Here is a 17,654-nt window from a genome sequence, read left to right on the forward strand (position 1 = left end):
CAGACCCCACAGGTGGAGGGCTCAGTCTCCCAAGATTGCCTCTCACTTCAGGTCTTCAGGTGCCAATCAGAAGTAGTGGTTTCCAGGTTACCCACACTTCTGTCCGACCTGGCTACAAATCAGGGGGCTCCCACAACCCCCTCCTCAGGTCCAATAATTTGCTACCACTGTTCACAGAACCCAGTGAAACACTTTATTTATTATTACCGGTTAATTATAAAGGAAACAAATAAACAGCCAGATGAAGAGGCACATAGAGCAAGGTCCAGAACGGTCCCAAGTGTAGGAGTTTCTGTCCCATGGAGTTTGGGGTGTGCCACCCACCCTGCATATGGGTGCATTCACCAACCCGGAAGCTCTCTGAACCCTTCTGCGCCAGGTACTGGGGACAAAACCCAAATAATGTAACAAAAGACACTCTTATCATCCCATCCCTCAGGAAGTTCTGAGGGTTTTAGAAGCTCTGTGCTAGGAATTGGGGACAAAGACCAAATATATATTTCTTACTATATCACTACATCACAGTTGGACAGGTGGACAGGTGCCTCTGTTCAGAGTTAGGCTGGGACCACTTTTAAGACTCGTATGTCCTCATCACACGCTCTACCTTCAGGGCCACATTCCTTATTGTAAAGCCATTTTGAAGGGACCGACTTCACTTCCCTCACAGTCTGTTGTGCAGGGGTGGCATGGTATGGGGAGAAAGCATCCCGTTTTGGTTCAATCTGCAGCCAGTATTTGTTGTGAAGAGTGGATTTTCTTTTACCCTTCTTAGCCTCGGTTTTTACCTCTGTAAAGTGAGAATTATGATAAGATGAAATGAGTTCATTTATGGGAAAGCCTGTTGTAAACTGTAAGGAACCAGCAGATGCTAGTTATTTAAATTTGACACTTAATAAAGGAAAATAGAAAATAATGCCAGGAAGGATGTCAAGGTTTTGCAAAAGCACTTATCTGATGAAATGCAGTGATGGTCCAGCTAGTCCAGACCTTAATGATGGGCTGAGTCTTAAAACTTTAAGATTCTATAATCATCTTATAAACTTGTATATAAATGAATCCAATATTTACCATGGCTGGCAATGAGTGCAGTGAAACGTCCTGAAATAGCACCATTAACTCCTAAGACTCAAAGTGTTTTTTACATATATCACCTCAATTTCCTTGATAACATACCTTTGCTATTGGCAGGGGCAGAAATTATTGTCTTTATTTTGTTAGTGGATGTGTATCAGACCATGAAGTTCCAATCTGTAAGGGTAAATAAAGGCCTTGTCTAGCTAAAAACTATACTTATAAGTTCATTACTTGAAATCCCATGTGAATTGTCCTTCTGAATCAATGTTCCCAGTGGTAAGCAGCCACTAGATTTTGTCCTCCTGGACCAGGAACCATGAATATCTTATTCATTAACTTATCTCTGGTGCCAAATATTCAATAAATGTTGGAAGGAGGGGCATAGAAAGATGGGTGAACAGTGATTAGAATGATTCAAATGATAAATAAGTGGTTCAAAGGTTAGGATTCCAGCCTGAGCCATAAAGTTTTACTTTATATTTGCTATGACAAATAACTTACAATTTTTTTCAATAATATTAAAACATCCATTCTTTTATTCAGTGTTGAATGCCTACTGTGCACTGTCAATATTACAACGATCAGTCTGACATTGATCCTTCCCTCAAAGAATTTATGATTTAACAGAGAAAATAGAATATATTCACAGATAATTAAAATCCAAGGTAGAAATTGTATCACAAGTATCATAATATTTCAAAGGAGATTACTAAAAAAGAAAACATTTTATTTAATAGGAGAAGTGGGGTTTTTTACAATAATTTTTTACTGAAAGAAAGCTTTTTAAAAAAATATATTCAAGTATAGTTGATTTATAATGTTAATTTCTGCTGTACAGCAAAGTGATTCAGTTATACACACACACACACACACACACACACACACACACACACACATTCTTTTTCATATTCTTTTCCATTATGGCTTATCACAGGATATTGAATGTAGCTCCCTGTGCTGTACAGTAGGACCTTGTTGTTTATCCCTTCTATATGTAATAGTTTGCGTCTGCTGACCCCAAACTCCCAATCCGTCCCTCTCCCTCCTCCCCCTCCCCCTTGGCAACCACAAGTCTCTTCTCTATTGTCTGTGAGTCTGTTTCTGTTTCGTAGATAAATTCCTTTGTGTCATATTTTAGATTCCACATATAAGTGATATCTTACGGTATTTGTCTTTCTCTGTCTGACTTACTTCACTTAGTATAATAATCTCTAGGTCCATCCATGTTGCTGCAAATGGCATTATTTCATTTTTATGGCTGAGCAATATTCTTTTGTATATATATATACCACATCTTCTCTATCCATTCATCTGTTGATGGACATTTAGGTTGCTTCCATGTCTTGCCTATTATAAATAGTGCTGCTATGAACACTGGGGTGCATGTATCTTTTCCAATGAGAGTTTTTGTCTTTTCTGGATATATGCCCAGGAGTGGGATTGCTGGATCATATGGCAACTCTATTTTTAGTTTTTTAAGGAACCTCCATACTGTTCTCCACAGTGGCTGCACCAATTTACATTCCCACCAACAGTGTAGCACAGCTCCCTTTTGAAAGAAAACTTTTAATTTGAGGAAAAGTTTTAATTTGAGAGATAGATGGAAACTTCTAATATTTCTCCAGGAGTCTCCTACTTACTTCAAGTTTTTTTCATGTGCGTGGTTCTGATTCTCGGTCATATCTAACATCACTTAAAACTTGCAGATCTTTCCTTTCCTTTGATGTGGTTTCTCACTAACACTCTGTTTACCAAACATTATTACAGTTTTTATTTGGCAGCAAATAATAGAGAAGACTGAAAAAGAGAGATTTGAAAACTTGAGATGGAGTGTTGTGGGTAGTGAAGATGCAGACGCCCTGGTGCTGGGTCAAGCACTTAGGCTGTGAGGTCAGGGACAGTCCACTGGGCAGCGTGAAGCTCCTGCCTTTGTAGACCCCTGTCCCCCCAAGTCTCCTTAGCAGCTCCCTCACACCTTCTTCCCAACTACATCTTGGCAACTGTGTGGAATGAAAGGAAGCAACGTCTAAACTTCTCTCTTACTCCCTCTAAAGTTAAGACAAAGAAGGTAAGATAACTGTGTTCACACCGTGGATCAGGTCAGTCTAATTCTACGCAATTATGATCTAAGGAAACCACATATTAGCTGGTATTGTCACGGCCTGAAGCCCCATAATCCTGTAGACGACCACTTTTATTTAAATAAGTTCCTGCGTGGCAGGGGAGAGTCAGTAGGGCTTTGAGCTTGTGCCATTGGAACAACAAATCAAGGCCTCACTTCCACCCCAGCCACAAAGGTCAGCTCAACATCAAGACCCCTGGAAACACAAAGGGCGGAAACTTGGACCACTGCTGAAAGTCATGTTCTCAGAGTTACAGATCAGCCCATCTTCATATGTGGGGATGGTCACATCAATTGCTTAGGATATTTAATAAACATTCACCCTGGGCTTCCCTGGTGGCACAGTAGTTGAGAGTCCGCCTGCCGATGCAGGGGACACGGGTTCGTGCCCCGGTCTGGGAGGATCCCACATGCTGCGGGGCATCTGGGCCCGTGAGCCATGGCCGCTGAGCCTGCGTGTCCGGAGCCTGTGCTCCGCAACAGGAGAGACCACAATGGTGAGAGGCCCGTGTATCGCCAAATAAATAAATAAATAAATAAATAAATAAATAAAATAAAAAACATTCACCCTCATGCTTATCCATTCAATAGTAATGTAAGCGCCCCTTAAGTAAGTGGGAGCACCACCAGCTCTGATGTTATATCAATTGATTTTATATGACTTGATTTCTTAGAAATCTGGCCCCTCATCAAGTAGATCTTTAGAAGGCATTGTGATACTTGGACATATATACACACATGTGCATAACACGCAAACATGTACACGCACCCCCATGCATTCACACCAGGCCCTGTTTGTAGGCTAACTGTATGCTCCATTCGTCTGACCGTCTCTTCTGTTACTTTCCATTTTAGCAGTTCTTAAATCCAATCAGCTTGAATTCTCAGGACACTTTAAAAGAAACCTTGTTTTTCCAGAAGGGGAGGGGGATGGTGGGGAGAGGGGGAAAATAATTTTTATTGAGTAGGTATAATGGGTACTCTATGCATATTCCCATGTGAATAGCATGAGTACCTTTAGAGGTAGGTATTATCCTCACCTATATGAGAAAACTTAGGTTCAAAGACTAGTCAAGAACACGGGGTGCTTTCAGAGAGCGTTCCTTCCAGGTTTTGCTTACAAAGCATGCCTCCTAGGAGACAGGTGATTTTAAGACATTTTATCAGCACTCAGTTACTACTTCCTGGACATATATATTTTAGGTAACATAGGAAAGATAAACAGAATAAGGCATAATTATTGCCTTGAAGAAACTTAAACCTCATGTAGGTAAAGAAGAATAAAGACTATGGAAGAATTTTAGAGGAAGAATTAACTACTAAACTATGTGATTCAGACTGAATTTCATAGGAGTTCACAGAAGCGCGAGGTCCGGGTCGGGGAGAGACGTGGCAGCTTTCAAGGCTACGGTCATCATTAGTTTCTCTAGTAATTGGCTACCTGTGATAGAAAGTCCTTCAACTTTTGATCCCATCAATAAAAACAAAAACAACAAATACAGACATTAGTGTCATGTACAAGTACTCTGATTATTTTTTGTAGTATGTTCCCAATGATGGTTACATAACTGATGGTCACATACGTGTGCGATGTATAAAATGATGATAAAACATAAAGCACTTGAAGAGAAATGATCCTATTGATTGCCTCAGTTGTTCCACCCAGAGCCGGGCTCTCCACCATGTGCCCAGGAGCGTTTGTTCCTAAAGCAAGTAAGACGGATCTCATCTCCTCGAGCCTGAGAGCAGCTTATCTTCTGACTGCGTGTATAAATCACGCAGGGATGCTTCTCACGCAGGGAGAATTTTGTAACGCAAAATAATCTGTGGAGTCTTTTGTAAATGCTCTTCCTGGGGCTCCCCCAGACCTTGTTGAAATAATGGGGAAGCAGGGGAGTACCTGGTTAGCCACTGTCAAATGCTCTAGAAGCAACATTGATAAACTCCCCCACCCCCATCCCCTTTCAAGGACCATTGACCCAGAGAGGCCAAGTCCACTGCTGCTCTGGGACTTGGCAGACTTATCTGAAGGGATGAGCTCAGGTGCAGCACTGTCCTAGCCAGGCTTCTCCTTGCACCTTGGTCCCTGCTCCAACACCAGCGGCTGCTCCCCAGGCAGTTATGATCTGGCTGAAGTGAGAAGGACACTGCTTCCTTACACCACCCTTGCCTGTTGGTCCGTCTTCTCGAGGAACTTAAATCTTTGTCTCCTTAAGGGACTATTAGCAACAGCAGGTTCTGTGGTTCCTGAACCAAACTCAGGATTGACAAGACCCAATCCTGTGGTCAGGGAATAAGGGACAAAGCTTGTTTCTAGATGCCTCTGTGTATCTCTGCCTCTAGCCAGCCATGTCCTGGAAGCCCATCTCCGCACAGCTTTCCTCTGTGGGCGATAAGCTGATTTACAGTTCATTTGGGCACATTTCACTACAATTCTTGTGTTGTTTGAATAAACAGAACTTACAATTGTATGTAGTTTCCATCAGTTATTGAAAAGTAATCTTTTCATCTTACGTTTTAAATTAGCAGATAACAAAAAGAAATGTTTTACATATTTTTTAATCTTTAAAAAAATCATTTAAAACCTATTTTATTCTTTGTTGCTCAGAGAAGGAAAAATACCATGCATCTAGATATATAAATAATAAATAAAAGCAATCATTTCCTCAACTACATATAGACGTTCCATGCCGTAACCCATCTTTAGTTTGATACATGCAGCCAAATCAATATGGCTTTTTAACAACCATATTCTTAATTTTCATAAAAATAACAGTCATTTTTCCACTGAGCCTGTCAGCCTGGTATACCTTTAAGTCATTGATTTCATGTAAGTAATCCGTTCAGTTCGCATGGAATGAAAGACAGACTGGACTATAGATTCTGGGGAAAGACTGGACTGTAGAAGGGCTCAGGGGATCAAGGCCTAGGGACACTCTCCCTTCTTATGTCTGAATGCCTTGTCTTTGTGACGGGAAGGGGATAGTATTTATGAACATCCAGAATGTCTATGTGTGGGTACAAGAAAGTTAGATCCAATAGTAAGCAAGTCCCCTCCTTCTTTCCCTCGCCTGGGGCTGGGCTCTGGGTAATGTAGATGAGGGGCCAGAACTGGGCTGGAAGGGAACTCATCCTGCTTTCTATAAAGGTCTGAAGTGGCTTCTTCCTGATTTCCTCACAAAGGAGATTTAACATTCTTTACTCTACAGTATAAACTATAAATATCTATTCTCATTTTTCTCTGAATGTGGGACTCATGAAAGCAAAGACCGATCATCCAGGGTGAATTATAGAATACAATAATGTTTTAATAGCTGAGAAGGGACACAAATAGTTGCAACGCCTGTGGCTAATGGATTTCCCTGGTAGGAGATAAAAGGCTGATTACACAGAGAGCAAGTGAGGACCTGGTGCGTTAATGACGATTTACAGGTCAGCTCACTTACAGGAGTGATTTAAAACGCACCATCTGTTTTCTAATAACTGTAGGCTGATAACTATGATTTTACAGACGGTCAGTGTCTCTTCATCAAGTATTTAGTTATTTGTCTTTCTGAGTCTGCTTAGTCTGGCCCTGTAAAGTTTCACTGGCTGGACCCCCCCAGATTCTTTGCTAATCAAACAATTGCTAAGTTGAATGGATCCATAGCGCCAATCTTGCTTCGTCTGACTCAGCCTTTCTCTGCCAGGTTAGAAAGTGAAACCCTAATGCCCTAAAGCAGGCCTTGTATGTACTGGATTAACTTCTTTCTGACACATCTACCCTGGCACTAGTGATGTGCCATCCTTGAGGGAGTTAAGAAAAGAGTTGCTCAAATAATTTTTGGTGTCCTGTGGTTCGAATCCAGACACCCAGGTGAGAAAGGCTGCACCGTCGTCCCCTGCTTATCCAGTCTCCTCCCATCCCCTTTTCTTCTTTTTTCCCCTCTGTCTTTTTGCCTCTGCCCTCCAGCTCCCCGTCTCCTCGCAGCCCTCACAAAACACACGTACAGACACACAGACGCTCTTCTCTTTCTCTCACATGGACGAGGTAAGGGGAGGCCAGCTTTGGCCTCCACTCCTGCCCCCTTCCCCCATCTCACTGCTCTGTCGCCTCTGTCGTTAATGTGCGGTGGAATGTGAGGATTCAGTGTGAGGGCGGTGGAGACAGCCTTCTGGGTTGAGATCCCGGCTCCGTCACTTTCTAGGTACGGTGACCATGTCCAAGCTGTTCAAGTGTTCTGTGCCACGGTTTCCTCCTATGAAAATGGAGGTACTAATGAGACCCACCTCAAGGGGTCGCTATATTCAATCATTCAACACATGAGGCGTTCAGAGCAGTGCACAATAAATGTTACCACATCTGTAATTATAGGAGACGATTGGGTGCGAGGCTCCTGGTCCTTTCTTGGGGCTGTGAATTCAGCAGGGCTCTGTAACTTACCGAAAGCTGGAAGGATAGAAAGAAGAAGAAACATTGTCAAGCCTCTCTTTCTACCTATGTGTTGTGGCCATTCATTAGGTGAACACACATTCTGGAGCACATACTGTGTACTAACTCAGTGGTTCTCAAAGGTAAACCGCAGCCCAGCAGTAGCAGCATTATCACCTGGGGTCTGGTTAGAAGTGCACATTCTCCCCATCCTCCCCTCGTCCTTCCTGCTAGGTGTTATGAACCAGAAACTCTGAAGGTGAGACCAAGGAACAGGTGTTTCCACAAGCCCTCCAGGTGTGTCTGGTATGTTAACGTTTGAGAACCACCACCCTAGATGTAGAACGTAGTCACTCTGCTGGGCACCCGGAACATAAACATGAAAAGGACCGCGTCCCTGACTTTCAGGAACATACAGTCTACCGGGAGAGGCAGATGTGTAAACAGGAACAACCAAGGATTCTGAGCGGTACAGTGGCAACACAGAGCCACAAAAGAGGGGGTGGCCGAGCCTGCATTTGGGGAGGAGGGTTTGGAAATAATCCCCAAAGAAGGGATGCTTGAAATAATTCTTAGGAAAAGACTAGAACTTTTCCAGTTATAAGCGGGGGAAAGAAAGGAGTGTGCACTTGGTGATGGGTGGACCCGCAGACCTCAACTTTGAAAAAGCAGCTCCTGGAGCGGGGCGTGGGGGTGGGGGTTGGTTTTTTGTTCACTGTTGGATCCCTGGGGCTGAGAACATGCCTCTGGCCCACACGAGGCACCGGTTACCATTTGAATGATTGAACACAAAGGTCTTACATTCCCACATATTTAATTTTCACTGAAACGTTTCTTCGCAGCATGAGATTAAAACAAATAAACCTAATTGTGAGTTCTCTGCTTTAAAGCACTATATTCCTGAAAGAGATTAGCCAATGCCTGGTTTGTTTATTTCACATGCGATATCTTAAAGCACGGGTTGGCAATGTGAGACGTAGAACCTTTAAACCTGCCGGGTGGCTCAGCGAAGCCCAGAGCACTTGCTTGACACAAGCTTATGCTGAACCCGCAACTTTATCCAAACATGCAAATTATTGATGCTTCAATAATTGATGCTTCAGAGACCAAACACATTGGTCTCTGAAATAGAAACTACATGAGGTTCCTCATTAAAATGTGAAGAACCAAATAGCCCAGGCAGCGTATTTCCTTCTGCTTTAGTTAAAATCAACTCTGCATGCAAAATGATTGGGTCTTGTAATTTTCTGGTCATGCTCTCAAATGCAGATGCTCACTCTTCTTTCTTATGGATGCCAGGGCATACTTCATAGTGTCAGGAACCTCCCCAAGGGGACCTCTGCATTTCAAAATGACCACAGCGACAAGTCTGGTGACCAATTCAAAAGAAAGGACTTATGCCAAGTTAGACCCCAGGACTGAGATTTCCTTCCTTTCAGAGCCACTTCTAAGGAAGCCACCCTGCAGGACTTCCTCCCCAACATCTCCACCGTACTTAGTCTGGTTTCGTGTACCCAGTTACTTACATCCCCGGCTAGCTTGCTCTGGCCTCTGATCTGACAAAGCCGCAGAGGAGGGCTGCTTTAACCTGTGCTCCTAATCAAGTGGATCAGAGATCATGGGTGGTTTCGAGGACAAAGGGACCTTGGGGATCATGGACAACCTCCCACCCTCCCCCTCACCCCATAGCCTTTTCCACTGTCTTCTAGGAACAAGAGGCTCCCAAACACTGAACATGCAGGTGGTCTATTACGTGATGGATCTAGAAAGTGAAACACAGAATATTCTTCAACACCAAAGTTGAAATGGGTTTTCCTCTACTTCCCTTTTAGATTGAATTAGGATTAAAAAGAACCCCCCAAATGGACTCAATACATGAAATCACATTTTAACTTTTCTCTCCATTTGATCTGAGTTTATTGCTCTGCAGTAATACTTTATGGTTAAACTAACCAGCCTTCCTGGTGTGGATCTGGCTTCTATCACAGAGCAGATCTGGCTGAAGAGTTGCTTGCATGTGTTTGAGAAGCACTGCCAATTTCACATCATAACACAGGTATTAGAAGTGTTCATTACAAGCTGCTTCTCTCTGGACCTCAGTTTTCAATCTTTAAAAAGAGCTAATGGGACTATAAGTCTCTTGCAGGTTAGGATTCTATCCGTTTTAGGTCTTCCCTTCCAGAGCAGCATTAAGGAGCTAAGGAGGGGGTGGAGGAGAACTGAGGGAGGGAACATGCACCACCAGGCTCGCTCTGTTGTTTTACACGGGCACACGTGCATGTGAGCTGGTCCTTTCTTCACTAGGTTTTTATCATGAATAGATGCCTTTAGTTTCTAGGTGCACGTTCGAATTCATTTTGTTACTAGTGATAAACAAGCAGTGAAAAGAATAATACCAACTGATTTTGTAATGCTATGTGATAATAAGAGATTTTTAGATATACTTAAGTTTTGTGTGGTTTTTCTTAGAAAAAACAGGGATATGATTTTGGATAAGAGTTTGTGTCTTTTTAGCACCCCATGTTTACAAATTAGTTCATCTGTTCATTCTGCACAGGTTTATGCTTTCTGCGTACATATTCTCTGTGCCAGTTCCTGGGATAAGCACTCGGCTGACAGAGGGAATATAGCTTCATATGATTATTCATGAAAACATTTAAAAAATACATTAAATAACTTAATAAAGTTGAGATAAAAAGAGGAACAGAGATATGTGAGATCACCCATGAGATTTCAGGCAAGAATTAAGGCTTTTTACTTGAGGGTTGTCACCTTGACCCCTACTGCCTATCTTCAAACATTGTGAAACCTATGGATAGAGCATTGACCTGAATGTTTCTGAACTTGAAAACTTTGTTCTTTAAAGTTTATTTTTCTAATTATCCAGTGCCTCAGTTTCTTTGTAAAATATATTTTTCCTTATTTCAGTCCTTGCCCCAGGAGCATCCTTAGGGTTAATATTTGTGGAGAGAATATATTTGTTAAATACCTTGCACTTCAAAGACATCGTTGCTCTAAAATAGGGTGTAATCATTAGCTTTTAATACTTTGGTTTTGCCTAAAAAGAAATATCTAACGGCCACGTAACATTTAACACACCACAAAGCCTGTGTGTTCTTCACCAGTTTCATTTTTTCTGCTTGCATTTCTTTCGTTTATATTTGTTCTGGAGGAAAAGGCTAGAGGCTACACTTTTTGTGGGTGAAACTGACAGCCAGTGGTCAGTGGTGAAGGCAGTATTAAGTGGAGGCAGGCCACTGACGGACAGGGCATACATTCTTGATCTTCTGAGTGCGTATAGATTGGGGCCGAGGATGGGGGACAGAGTTTTATAAAATAGACCAGGGCATAGAAAAGATTTTGGTAAGCCAGTTCACACAGAAATCAGAAATCAGTGAAAACACTGGTCCCACATCACTTCATTCTGAGCTATTGACTTCACTTGTCTAAATATTTGATATGTTTTATTAAATATTCTCTGCCCTCCATCATTACCTCCTCCACATCTTTCACAAAAATTACTTTCCAAAAGATATTTCCAAGTCTAACTAAACTTAGGTGAATATGAAAATTGAGGTGTAGTCTGCAGCGGAAGGTGAAAGTAACTTCCAAGGGCCAGGGGGATCATCACTGATGGCTTGGGAGAACCTGTTTGCAGAAGGGACTCATGAAAGGGATAAACAACTATGGAACAGGCTACTATTTGTCCAGAAAGGAGATTTTGAGAAAACATTAGAAAGTTAATAGGAAGACAGCAGGTCTTGGCAGTTGAGGTTAATGTGAGTGTGCGACTGTGTTCACAGAGAAACACTGCCTTGTGCTGTTGGCAGTAGCATCTTTCTGAAGCTGAGACTGCCGTCATTAGCAAAGAAAGAATCAGAAAATGAGGACGGAGTCAAAACAGGAATTCTGAACAACGTTAAGACATCAAATTTAGGAAATTTTAAGTTGAAATTTTAAGTTGAAAAATAAGTTCCATTTCAGGATTTCCCATTTCCAAGATTTTGTTTAAGAATGAATTTTAAAGGATACGAGAATCATTGCCTTTGTTTTGGAGGAGTAGGAAAGTTAGAAACTATTTCATTTACATAAATAAAAATATTATCTCGTTAATAAAATAATGAGACACACTTGTTTGTTTTAGGTATCCGCAGACGGGTGAAATAGAAATCACATAAACTATGATTACAGGTGAAATATGCCATATGAGTACACACAGTATGAACACAGAATGGCTTTACAATTCAGAAATGTATTTAATAATAAGAAATTTAAGTTAATTGCAAAACAATAGTTATTTTTCTTCAATCTTAGTCTCCCAATAAAAATTATATATTAAACTACTCAGTCTATTTCGTGCTAAATTTCAAAAATAAAAGTAACTTCACTTGCTCCTTGTATATAGCTACCAAATTTTTGTGCATGTGAGAGAATTCATTTATTACACTAGTTAACAGCGGTATTGAGAACGGATTTAAAGTGATTCTAACTCCTCGTATTCTTGTTTTACAGCTTCACTCCTCCTCTTCTGTGCCTTTTACATCTATTTTTTCTCAGCTTTTTATGACTGTTGTGGTTCCCCTCATTATTGGACAGGTAAGGTCTCCAATTCTCTCTGCTCTTTTCTTTATAGATCAAATTGTGAATTCTTATGTAATGTCAGGACAATCAAGAGAAAAGATAGAGGAAGAGATGGTTAAATGAAAATCTAAGACTGTCCAACACAAGGTTTCCTCAGCCACAAAGGTCTCATCTTTTTATTTTTTTAATTAACATCCATCTGCTTTACAGATAGCTATATATAGGGACACCAGCACACAATCTTGATGTTTAAAATTTATCTTCCCTTCTTTGTAGCTATGTAGCTAGCTTGGAAACATCTAGCAGATCATTACCTTGATTTCTGATAAGGTCTCAGCAATTATGACCATTTGGGGGACAACCATCTGCATTTGACTGGCTTCTTCTTATTCTTAGGCTCCTCCGATAGCAGTGATCGTATTTGTGACCTTGTAGCTGATAAAATAAACATTTAATTCTATTAGCTCTTAAAATTAGACCTTAGAAAGTTTAGTTTCCCTTATCATTCTTACTGAATTAGACTCGTAGAAGAAATTCCTAACTTCTTATAACAGGCTGATGATGAGCATATAATTCAATTATGAGCATACAGATTCAAAACCAAGGTTGTCATTGTTGTTTTCATCATAGGTAGCCACAGTAACAGCGTACAGAATTTAATGTACTGCTAAAGTGAGTGAGTCTTAGAAAAAAGAGTACATTAGGATGACAAAGAGCACAGATGTTGGTTTAAGAGCAACTAGACTCTAGCTCTTAGTTCTGCCTTTTATTTGCTGTGTGACCTTGGGCAAGTCGTTTAATCTCCTTAGCTCCAGGTTCATAATTTACCAAACTGTGTAATAATGGGACCTATCTTGAAGGGTTGTTGTGAGCGTCTAATGAAATATGATGCATGTAAAGTTTTTGTCCTCACAGAACCTGATACAGGTAAGTGCTGTATAGTTTCATCATCATTTTCAAATTCCCTGTAGATACGAAACAGGAAGCAACTCTTTGAGGCACTAACAATAAAAAGTGGTATGTGTATAGACATGTAATATTTACATGCTGTCTTAGGTTTTCTGGGAAATCAACTCTGAGACAGAGGTTTCCATGCAGGAAGCTGAATGGGGGAGAACCCTTGGGATCAACACCTGGGAGAGTGGGACAAGTAGGATGGGGATGAAGGTGCCACAGCCTCAGGCTGGACCACCCCCTCAGAGTTGTCCTGCCTAAGACGCACATGCCTGGTTTCTCTCCTCTTGTGCTGAGCAGTCATCAGATGCTGGCTTCCTTGCCCCTCCACGGTATGCCCTTGGGTGAGTCTGCTCTCTTAGCAGCAGTTCCCAAAGAGGAAGTCAACTGAGATCTTTCATTCAATCAACATGCCCTGCAGATATGGGAATAAGCATCTCGTTCCTGAAGAGATGGGTCTGGGGGGCACAACACAGCATCCACTACACATGCGCTATTTTTTTTTTAATTTTAGTTTTAGGAAAGGGTCTAAACTTACAGTAAAGGGGGAGGGTTTAAAAGCACTCAGAGAATACCATTTAATTAAATATAGGATAATCCTTGAAAAAATATTCCCACAGTGCTGCTCACATAACAGGTATTCTGAATAAGTCTTACGGCGTCTACCTCTCTAACTCTTTGCCCATTTCCTAAACTCTAGCCTTGGCTTTTTCTCAATTGCTGCTTAATTTTTCTGTTTAGAATGTCTTTCTACCCACCCTCCCACTGCAACTCATTGCTCATTGGGCTCTTTAATTCACCTACCTGAAGTATGTTTCCCTTTTACTCTTTATTGTGGCACCTTGTTTGAGTCCTTTCTTGGCCTTTGTCACAATATATATTTATCTTTTGTTTGCTTGTTAACAGTTGGTCTCCCTCATTAGACGATAAGCTTTATGAGTACAGGAACCACATTTGCTTTGTTTGCCATTACATACCCAGACCATAGGCACCCAATAAATACGTGTTGGATGAGGGAGGGAGGGAGTGAATTCGTGAGAGGTCTACGATCACTTAGGGAAATGCTGTGTCTTATAGAGGAACTTACCTGCCCTGCTCAGCTCTGGACAGTATTAGTTTAAACCCATGCTTATTCTCTTGGTTCTGAAATTAATTCCATATAATAACTCAGGGCTCACACATTCTTCTCTTAGTGGATCTCAGAAACAATCTCTCTTAATAATAAATGTTTGTCTTCAATTATATGGACAAAAAAAACTTTGTCTACACTATTCAATGGATTTTTAAAATATATAGTGATTATTTATGTAATTAAGACTATTTATCCAGAGAGAATAATGAATTGTTAGATAGCTTGCGTGCCCAGTAGTAAAGCATTACAGTAAATTATAAAGCAGTAAAGGTAGTCAAAAAGCAAGAGGGCTGGTTTTTAAAAAGTTCTCTAGTACCAAAGTACCCTCATGGCTTTTTTCAAAGGGGAAACCTTTATGTTTGCAACCACTTACAAGGTAGATGTGTTTGCATGTACCTCTTATATTCTAGTCTTGGGAATTAACAGTCACACCCCTGGTCTCTCCCCCTAGAAGCCACCCTGCCGCCTAACGTCCTTACTCCCTCACATCCAGGCAGGCACTAAATGCCACCATTTCTGCCTCCAAAATCTTTCAGCTCTGGCATCTGCAGCCTCGTGCATGCCAGAGACGGTGCCACACCTTCACCCTCTCTTGTCTAAATTACTGCACCTCCCAACCCTGTCTCTCTGCTGGGAATCTCTTCCAGTCCCCATCTAATGTGTTCCCCACTCCAGGGTAGTCCTAAAAAACAAGCCAGATTATGTTATTCCTCTCCTTAGAAACTTCCCTCGTGGTTCCCTGTCACCCACTCCTCGTGTGGCCCACGAAGCCCCTATCAGTTTGACCCCAGCCTGTCCCCTCCCACCGTCCCCCTCACACAGGCTCCTCTTCTGCCACGCGGTGTGCCCACTGTCCCCTCACCCAACGGTGCCCCCTCACCGCTCCAGGCCTTTTATCTCGTTGTCGCCGTCGCTTCTGCCAGCAAACTCCTCTTCACTCCTAAAGACTCAAGGCAGAGATGCCCTCTGATGTGCTCTGACTCCCTGGGCCTAGAGTAAACTCCAGTTCCCCCATCTTACTTCACCCGTCGTATTTCTCAGGAGAGACAGTAATGTACCCGTGAGCTTCCAGGAAGCGGAAACTCTATCATAAGTATATTTAATAGCATACTCAGTAGTTGGGCGTAAGCTGTATAAAAACATTGGCTGAAGAAAACTTTGAACCTATCCCCTCAGTACCTCCAGCAGCCATTTTCCCTAGGTCTCCAGCTTCACTAGAGAGAAACATATGATTGGTTCTCATCTTGTTTTAAATTCATGACCCCAAATTTAAAATGTCATTCAGTACTTTCCAGATATCTTACTCTGCTTCCTTACAGGATTATTTCACCCTGTCCTCTATTTTCAAGTCCCTTTTACTTCCCCCTAACACTCTCCCACTTGCCCATTACCCTTGGGTCTCACGGACTTTGCTTCTGTTTTCTGAAAGCAGCCAGCCTTGATGCTGCCTTAGAACCTTTGCACTGGCTGGTACTTCTGTTTGCAACACCCTCTCACCTGTCACCTCCTCAGAAAGACCTTTCCTCTCCCTTCCTCCAGAGGCTACCCACTCAATCACTCATGTATTATCCAGTTTAAACCACTATTTGGTGTGGATCATTAACTGCTTCTCATTTATTTGTTGTTTTGCTTTTTATTTATCTCCTCAAACATGAGCTCCATGAGACCAGGGACCTTGTCTGCTCTTTTATCTCTGCTCATTTGTAATTGATTGACAGACCTAACCTTTGTGATGCAATCTTTGAAGCCCTCATTAGAAGTGCTCAGTGTACTATTTACTTCAGAGGAGTTAGATTCCTGACAACGTAGCCTCATTTCTCCACTGTAACCACATTATGGTTACAGTGCCACATTGTGCAAATAAACATCTCTATAGACTTTTATATGCATCTTTAAATGAGATTTTATTGTTACCTTTTAAATAAACAACGGGAACTAGAGGGAGAAGAAAAAGACCAGGAAGGGTGAGTTGAAAATATTTTCCATAATCTTTTAGTGATGATAAAACTTCATCATTCCGGGACTCTCCTGGTGGCACAGTGGTTGAGAGTCCGCCTGCCGATGCAGGGGACACAGGTTCGTGCCCCGGTCCGGGAAGATCCTACATGCCGCGGAGCGGCTGGGCCCGTGAGCCATGGCCGCTGAGCCTGCGCGTCCGGAGCCTGTGCTCCACAACGGGAGAGGCCACAACAGTGAGAGGCCTGCGTACCGGAAAAAAAAAAACAAAACAAAAAAACTTCATCATTCCATTTTTTATTTATATTTCTAAGAGTGGATTTTATTTTCTTTTTTTGTGTGTGTTTTCTCCAAACAGTACTTCTTTGGGGTTGAAATCATTATTGACTGACTATGATGTGACGTGAGGTCCAGTTTGATCTTTGTCACTGCTTGGCTATACACACGACTTCTAGGCCTCACTTACCTCATTTGTAGGATGAGGAGTATAATATCTTCCAGCTCGAAGATGCTGTGACTCTGTGAGATAAGATTAGTCTTTCCATAGATGGTTGGGAGATTGTTGCTTCTGTCAATTCTAGAAAGAAATAAAATGTCTGTTATTGTAATATTTCTTCTCTTCCGCTAAAGCCTTCAATATATCTAAGTGTTTGTGACAAATACTTATTTTATGCATTAAATTTGAGAGATTTATGAATAAATGTTAATGAAATTGAATTTCCAGCACCTTTGAAAAATATTTTTTAAAACAACACACTAAACCCCACTTTTCTTTCAATAAATTAATAGTAAAAAAAAGCATATTATTTATCATTTATGCATTCTCTAGTCTTTCATTAGTGATTTGTTTCACAGTTTGAGATTGGCTTTTCGTATTAAATAATATCCAGCTAAAGCTGCAGTTAATGTTATTAATGCTAGTAAAATTTTGCATTTATAAAATTAGATATGAACTGTTTTCATTGCTTCACTTGAATTGCTTTGAGAGAACAGTGACTTTTACGTTATGCAGTGGTATGTATTGCTGAACAGTGTTGTGAGAGAAACATCACCAAACTGGGACTTGGAAATAAGAATAGCCATCATTTACTACGTACAGTCCCTGGTTCTAAAGCATTTTATATTTATTTAATTACTTAGTCCTCACTACAACTAATATTATATCCATTTTAGAGATGAGGCATAGGGAAGTTAAGGAATTTGCCCAAGATGACAAAGTAAGAAGCTCCAAAGTCTGTACCTTGAGCCCCTACACTATTATTCCCTCAGGAAATAGAGGTCAGAGCTCTGCTCATCCACCTGACTAGCTTTTTAACATTTTATTCAAGCTGTTTGGGGTCTCTATGCCCTTGTTTACAACTGTAAATTGAGCAGGATAATATCTGCACGACCTTGCTCCTGAGAATGGAAGTAAATAATAG

At 41.3% G+C, this 17,654-nt stretch overlaps 1 protein-coding gene across 5 annotated transcripts in view; it reads left to right on the forward strand.

Annotated features, from left to right (window-relative positions):
- Nucleotides 1-17,654, forward strand: part of SLC10A7 (solute carrier family 10 member 7) — a 252,926-nt gene that overhangs the window by 183,819 nt on the left and 51,453 nt on the right. For 3 of the 5 annotated variants that reach the window (XM_082636696.1, XM_082636694.1, XM_082636693.1), the window contains one exon: nucleotides 12,123-12,206. The exons of the other annotated variants lie outside the window; for them this stretch is intronic. In XM_082636696.1, the coding sequence (XP_082492822.1) occupies nucleotides 12,123-12,206 (84 nt within the window). The remainder of the gene's footprint in view (nucleotides 1-12,122; nucleotides 12,207-17,654) is intronic. 5 annotated transcript variants of the gene reach the window in all.

This window comes from Mesoplodon mirus (genome assembly GCF_964341445.2).
Source record: "Mesoplodon mirus genome assembly, chromosome: 2".
NCBI lineage: Eukaryota > Metazoa > Chordata > Mammalia > Artiodactyla > Ziphiidae > Mesoplodon > Mesoplodon mirus.